This window comes from Eimeria tenella, genomic scaffold (assembly GCF_000499545.2).
Source record: "Eimeria tenella Houghton genomic scaffold, Eth_scaff79, whole genome shotgun sequence".
In the NCBI taxonomy this organism is placed as follows: domain Eukaryota; phylum Apicomplexa; class Conoidasida; order Eucoccidiorida; family Eimeriidae; genus Eimeria; species Eimeria tenella.
The window spans coordinates 158,320-165,421 of NW_013543453.1; the positions used below are offsets into that span (position 1 = coordinate 158,320).

The window sequence follows — 7,102 nt, forward strand, 5'->3', positions numbered from 1 at the left end:
TGAACAACAGATCCTGTAGACTTAGACTAAATGTGTACAGCCATCAGGACACAGAAAAGGAAAGAGGGAAGGATTTGTGAAGGAGTTCCAGTAGCTTTCAGTCCCAACTCAGCCTGTTGGGTTCTTTACACTGCGGTGAGTGCACAGCGAGTAGCACACAGACCGCAATAACTTAGCTAAGTCCGAAGAACTTCATTGCGGGAGAAAAAAATGGCTCAGATCACAGGAAATGCCCTTCAGTTCTACGAGGTTGCGCTCCACCAGATGGTGAAACCGAGGGAAAGCAGAACGAGGAAGAGAGAACAATTGAACAGACACCTGAAAGCCCACAGGCCCACAAACTGAGGGTGCGAATGATGAGATATCAACGCCTCTGCTGTATCTACGCTAGAAACTGTTAGACTGAATGCATGCAATGCATGCACCTTCGCGAAGTCAAACAATTCGACACAAAAGACAGACAAGCCTTCATAAGGGCGCTACAGGTAACAAGCCCCACCGCCTGCACTTTCTTCTTCTCTCTGCACGCACAGCAATTGCCATTTCTCGAGCTGCCCTCACCGACTCTTGGCGAACTCCTTCAAGGTTTCGGTCCACAACTTCTGCAGCAGCAATTGTCACAAGTGAAAAGATTTGAAGACATTGACCAACACATTTATACCAATAAACGTACATGCGCAAGTGCACAAGCATGCATAAACAAACAAAAGATAGAACGCAGCTGAAGTCTAGAGCGCTGCACTCTCTAGAGGCAGGCAGAAGACTTGTGCTTTCTTCTGGCCTTCTTCTCAGCAGCACACTTTTATGGTAAACTCAAGTTGGCTTCAGTTTACTATGAAAGTGTGCTGCTGAGAACTCAGCATCAGCAAAGTACTTCAATACTGGGGCATGATGATTTCAAAAGCAACACAAGCAGCAAAGATGCTTCTTTTATTTCTAGTGAAGTAACTTTACTGTGTTTTGGATTTGGTCAAACAACGACGAGCACATGATGATGCGAAGCGAACAAACAAGCGAAACAATAAAACAATCTCAAACTGCTATAAAATGAACAAATGTGTAAAGGCATACCAAGTCGGCTCCCCTGTTCATCCGTGAAGAAAGCCATTTGTTGGTAAAGTGACTGAATGCCTGCAAACCGCACACCGCGTAGCATGCAGCGCATGCTTCGGTGTACGTACACCCTGTTTATGACACTTTGGCAAGAATATAAGGGGATATGTGTGCACACTTTTTATTTCTCGGTGGATCCTCGCGAGATTGTCCCTCTTCTCCTGCACCAGTGAAGCAGCAATTTTGCTGTCGGGGATAAATATGGGGACCGACCTAAAGACATAGATAAACATAAACAGAAAGTGAAATTAAAAACAAAAGAAACGAAACAATGAAAGAATACTTCAAGAAAAAACGCGAAATATGACAAGGAAAATTAAAACTTCTGATTTTGCCAATGCATCTTACGTTCTTGCCTGAGCCAGCTGGTGCTGCAGCTGCAGGGGAGCTGGACATACACCGTACTGGGGCCACAGCTGCGACGTCGCGTGCAGGTGCACGTGCTGGGCTGCTGCCGCTGTCTGCTGATCGGCAGCAGCAGCAGCAGCAGCAGCAGCAGCAGCAGCGCCCCTCTTCGCTCCATCGTTCACTTCCCTCGCGCCGTGAGCAGCTGCTGCAGTTGTTCGAGCAGAGCCCCTGAGGTGGCCAGCAGCAGCTGCAGCAGCAGCAGCTGCTGCTGCTGCTTCTGGGGCTGCTGCCGCCCCTGGGCCATATGCAGCAGGAGGGTCTTGGCGAATATATGGCTGCGGCTGCAGGCTGCTGTGTGCGCCTTTCTGCTGCTCCTGTATGGCTGCATCATCCATATTCAGCAGCAGCAGCTCTTGCTGCTGCTGCTGCAGACAGAGCTCTTCTCCCTCCGCTATATCTCGCAGCTGCCGCAGCAGCTGCTCCGCAGCACCCACGAGCTGCTTGTAGTGCATCCGCCGTTGCTGCTTCTCCCTAAGCGAAGCAGCAGCACTGACATGAAGCTGCAGCTGCCGCAAAGCGCTCCTCAAGTTGTCAGCTGCTGCCCTTGCAGCCACAAACTCCTGCTGCAGCTGCTGGTGCTGCTGGTGCTGCTGCAGCTGCTCCTCAAACACCCCGCTTGACAGCAGACGGCGAGGCTCCGGGCGTGCGCAGTGCTGCTGCAGCGACTGCAGCGCAGCGACGTGTCGCCGCAGCAGCTGCTGCAGCTGCTGCGCCTTGCGGGCATCTTCAAGGTAGGCACTGTCAGCAGCAGCCGTGGCTGCGGCTGCTGCATGCAGCTCCGCGAACGACATGGCGGCAGCAACAACCCCACGCTCCTGGGCTGCCTATACACCTGAATACAAGCCTTCAATCAGCTGCTGCTGCTGCAGTTGCTGCTGCCGAAAAGCATTGTTTCTTTCGCCTACGGGGCCCCAGAGCTGTCCCCGCCGAGCTCTGCTGCTGAAGCCACACAGCGCTGCATTGCGATGGCTCTCCCATGCAGTTTGTGCCTGTGGCCCCTCAGCAGGTGTTGGGGCCTGCAGCCTCAGCTGCAGCAGGGAAGCTCTCTGACTCAGAGCGGCCCCTAGTCTGATGCTGCAGCAACAGTAACAATCCTGGCGCCCCTAGACTCTTCGTCTGGATGGTCCGAAGAGGCAAGACTAAAGCTGAAAGATCATGGGGCCCTACAGCGGAGCTTGTCCGTGGGCGCGTCCTGCTGCTGCTCCCGCTGCTGCTGCTGCAGTCGCGGGCACTCAGCTGGAGATGTACTGCTTGTTTCGTCTAAAGTTTAAAATTAACCAAGTATTTGAAAAGTGTTTAATCTTCAGTCAGTGCACAACAGGATAGAAGTAGGCAGAAGCTGACGCTCATTCAATTGCAATGAGGCAAGGAACCCCGCACACAGCCGACACCTGTCGACTTGTGCATTTTTTCTCGTGTCAATCATGAATTCTTGAAATAACAGAATAATGTGCTAAGCAATGTTTCTGTATGTCTTTATTGCACGTCGAAGGTTGTTTTGGTGTACTTATCGCCACGGCCAGCGAAGCCTGCTGGAGGCTGAGGTACAAAGTGTGACGGAAGTTTCGATTGTTTCCTCATGTGTGGCATCTTCACTGCTATCCTCTGCATTTCCTCTATAAAAAACCGCTAAACACTTCTATAGGAGCAGACAATTCAGTTCAATTGCATCGAAGACCAACAACTGCAGGAGTTGAAATGGGACAGGACCACGCGCCGGGGTGGTATCCACGCGCCGCAACAATGCCTTTCAGTTGCAGTTCCACGCGCCGCAACAATGCCTTTCAGTTGCAGTTCCGTTGCAGTTTCTAAGAGAACCAAAAAGCACGCAACGGATGCCTCAACCTCAATGTAGTCTTCTTGTCCCTATATGTGTGTGGTGGACCCGCCACCACTGACACTGTTTCAGTAGCAACACAAACGAGGGAATAAACCCTCTACAGGCTTCTGCACACAAGCAACAGCCTGTGGAGCATATATTTAAGCATAAATGTTTGCAAGCAAGACTGCTCTTCCACCTTCAGGGACCGCTGCGACAGTTACCACAAAACGCGTAACGCAGAGCTCAACACTGGAATATACTGAAGGAAAGTATACTTCGAGATCTTCCTAGAATATCCCCGTTAGTCTGGGGTGTAGGGCTTCTTAGACAGTACTCCCTAGCTATAGACAGAGGTGAACTCATCAGGCAGAGGATATATACATGTTCCATGAACCATTAAATGGGTACCCTTGAGGTAACTCAGCCTCTGTAAACTAAGATGGCCCATCAATGTGGCTCTTTGTCTCGGGCTTTTCATAGTGGCTAAGTGGATCTCAAGTAATCTTCACTCTGAATGTGACTAAGTACCCTTTGGGAGTCTCGCGCGGGAATTGCACAGAGAGGCTAATGACTATAGCATGTGGCGGAGCGAAAGACAGAACAAACAAAAAACAGTTGGGTAGAGAAACGAAAAAGGCAAACCCACAGACATCTGACAAATCAGCAACCGCACCATGCGCTGAGTTTGCCAAGTAAAGGAGGCGGATCAGCAAGAAGACAGCGACCGCCAAATAGGGGAAAAGACAAAGAGGGAAAGATATTCTTCCTCTCTATTAACCTCCACTGCTCGTTGAAATGAGCCACATGGGTGGTTGCCTTTCTGCATTGAGGACAGCTGAGCATGCGTAGTTGTCTTGAAATGTTGATTGTTGTCCCCCTCAGCTTTCAAATTTGCCATCGGATTCTTTTTTATTAATTCTCCAGCTCGCTCAGGTCCTCTGCCCCAGAGGCAAGTGTCTTTACAGGACCCTTGTTGCTGCCTTCTCTGGAGCCGGATATCTTAGCACGTTTTCCTGTAGTCTGCGTGTGCACACGAAGATCCCTTCTGGAGCTGCAGAAGTTGCTGCCTGTGCTGCTGCAGCAAGGAATAGTAGCTGCTGCAGCAGCAAACGCTGCACCACTCCCCGCCCCTCACTGACGCCCTGAGAACTACAGCTTCCCAGTCAGTCTGACACGGCTCAACTACCTGTCTGTTGCCCGTCAGTATCTGTCAAGTTTTGCTCCTCAGCAGAGCCACTACGCTCACCAAACCTGCAGTGACTTGGAGGTGCGCTGCCGAGCAGCAGCAGCGCGGCTGCAGCTGTTTCTGCAGCCGCTGCAGGTCACTCTGTAGGTGCTGCAGATGTTGCTGCAGCTGCTGCAGCTGCTACTGCAACTGGTGGTGTTGCTGCAGCTGCTGCAGGTGTTGGTGTAGCTGCTGCAGCTGACGCAGCCGCTGGAGTGTCAGCAAGTCTTCCCAGCAATGCAGACGTGAAGGAGGAGTCGCCTGAAGGTGGCTTTGGGGCCAATGCTGGGCATGATGAGTTTGGCCAGGGCCTGGCTGAGGTACTGGAGGACTTCGTCTTGGCCGGAAAGCTTGAGAGTGGTGTCTTTGAGGGGCCCCGTGTCTTGGTCGAGGAGGCCCCCCCTGCGGCCGTGGGGGTAAGTGCCCAGCCTGCGCAGCAGCTTGGGCACGTCTGCAGTCCGCAGCGTGACCTGCACCTCCTGCTGCACAAAAGACCGCCAAAACGTCGTGACCTTCTCCTCCACTATCCCCACAACTGCCTGCACCCCCCCTCTTTCTGGGTGGCTGTTCACGTACGCCACAGTGGCCTGCAGCGCCCGCGCCGCTGGGATCTGCCACACGCCCCTGCTCACGCGCGCCTGCACCTGCACCACTCCGAACTCCCCCCTACGCGCACCCACAAACACCCATGGAATGGCCTCTATGCAGGCAACAGCAGCAGCAGCTCCGGCAATAGCTGCGGTGATAACTGCAGCAGTAGCAGCAGCAGCAGAACTGCACCAGCAGCAGAAGTTTCAGCAGCTTCAGGAGCTGCGGCAACAGCTGCGGTAAGAACTGCAGCACAAGCTGTGGCAGCAAAGGGGCAGCAAACCTCTGGAGCGCTCCAGCGGCCACCCGAAGGGGCCCATAAAGCGTCCAGAGAGATAAAAAAAGATGGACATAAAAACAAACAAGCAACAGAAAAGAAATGCCCATTCAAATCCAGCAGCTCCAATGCTGTTCCTCCAGCGTATCATCTAAACTTCTGCTACAATACCCAGACACGGACTAGCAAAATGATCCATACACGACACAGCGACCTTGCATAGACGCAAGCATGCATGTATGCATGCATGCATGCATGCATGCGCGTTCATGGTTGCATGCATGTTGGCGGACCTGAAAAGGGGCGAAGGCGGCAATGGGGGCAGCTTGGCGGGTTCGAAGGAAACAGACACTGGAATGGTGTCGAACACCATGGGCTCTCTGAAGAAAAACCAAAAAAAGGAAAAAAGTCTCGAAGATATTTATTTCTGAAGTCCTGGAAGCCCTCAAAAGCGCATGCAAACCCCGGCTGGGAGAACCCCGCGCCCCACGGGCGCGGCCGCTGCTGCCTGGGGTGTACGTACACCCGGAAGAAGACAGAGTAGAAAGGAAGCTCCGCCTCCATTTGCCGCCAAAGGGCTGCCACTTCTTGAGAAGGAGCGCTGAAAGAACTGCACAGCTTCTCCGCCACATCCAGCTTGCGCAGCACTTCCTGCGGTCCCGGCACGGGGCGCGGAATGTCGCCTGGAAACACAACCCCACCGATCTGCTGCAGTTCCTTAGCAGCAGCCAGCAGCAGCTAGCAGCAGCGCTGGGCAAACAGCAGCAGCAAAGGCCCGCAGCAGCGCAGTAAGTGCCCGCGGTGACCCGGCTACAACAACCCCACAATTCGCCGCGGGGCACTAGGAGGAGCAGCAGCAGCACCAGCAGCAGCACAAGGACCGTAGCCTCGAAAGCCTCGAAAGGCTGCGCAGCAGCAGCAGAGTTGGCGCAAAGAAGGAGGCAACTGAGAGCCCCCAAGGCGGAAGAAGCAGCAGCAAGAAAAGAGCCACAAAAACTAGCCACACAGACGAAGAAACACTGCATGCATGCAACTGCAGCAAAAGGGGCCAAAGAAGAAGTAGTGCATGCATGCAGCTGCAGCAAATGGTCAGGGAAGGAAATGCTGCATGCATGCAGCTGCAGCAAAGGGCCAGAAAGAAATGCTGCATGCATACAGCTGCAACAAAAATGGCCGAAAAAGAAGTGCTGCATGCGTGCAGCGGCAGCAAAAAGAGCCAAAAGAGAGGCATTGCACGCATGCAGCAGGGGCAGGGCCCCGGGGCCCCACCCTTTCGGTCTCCGACGTAGACAATGAGCACGGCCTTGCGGGCCAGCTGGCCTGCGACCATACTGCGCAAATAAGACTTGGTGAGTTGGTCGAATTTTTTGACAACTTCGGCTCCAAAAAAAGGACTTCTGGCCACCACTAGGGGCTCCTGAGAAGGGGGAGAAACTGCAGGCAGCAGCCGGCCTTCTGTCAGGCTTTGAAGCTGCGACTTCAGCCTTTCTTCTGTCTCATCGGGGGCCCCTGCTGCTGCTGCGGGGGCCCTCGGGGGCTCGGAGCTTTGCCCGGGGGCCTCCAGGCCGGGCCCCGGGGTTGCAGCAGCAGGGGGCCCCTGCGCCGGGCCCTGGGGCTGGGGCTGGGGGCCCCCCGGCGGGGGCGGGGGGGGGCCCCATGAGACCCTGAG

The 7,102-nt window shown here is 54.0% G+C and overlaps 2 protein-coding genes across 2 annotated transcripts in view; both read right to left on the minus strand.

Annotated features, from left to right (window-relative positions):
- Nucleotides 1-242: 242 nt before the first annotated feature.
- ETH_00027975 (uncharacterized protein) lies at nt 243-2,312 on the minus strand (the record flags this gene model as incomplete). The annotated part of the gene is made up of 5 exons (XM_013378239.1): nt 243-318; nt 500-602; nt 1,072-1,131; nt 1,232-1,326; nt 1,462-2,312. 5 exons carry the CDS (start codon nt 2,310-2,312, stop codon nt 243-245), a joined length of 1,185 nt encoding a protein of 394 aa, XP_013233693.1.
- Nucleotides 2,313-4,786: 2,474 nt separating this feature from the next.
- Nucleotides 4,787-7,102, minus strand: part of ETH_00027980 (beta adaptin protein, putative) — a gene marked incomplete at both ends in the record, with an annotated part of 12,400 nt that continues 10,084 nt past the window's right edge. Inside the window, 4 exons of the mRNA XM_013378240.1 lie at nt 4,787-5,234; nt 5,727-5,813; nt 5,957-6,116; nt 6,703-7,097. Of these exons, the coding sequence (XP_013233694.1) occupies nt 4,787-5,234; nt 5,727-5,813; nt 5,957-6,116; nt 6,703-7,097 (1,090 nt within the window). The remainder of the gene's footprint in view (nt 5,235-5,726; nt 5,814-5,956; nt 6,117-6,702; nt 7,098-7,102) is intronic.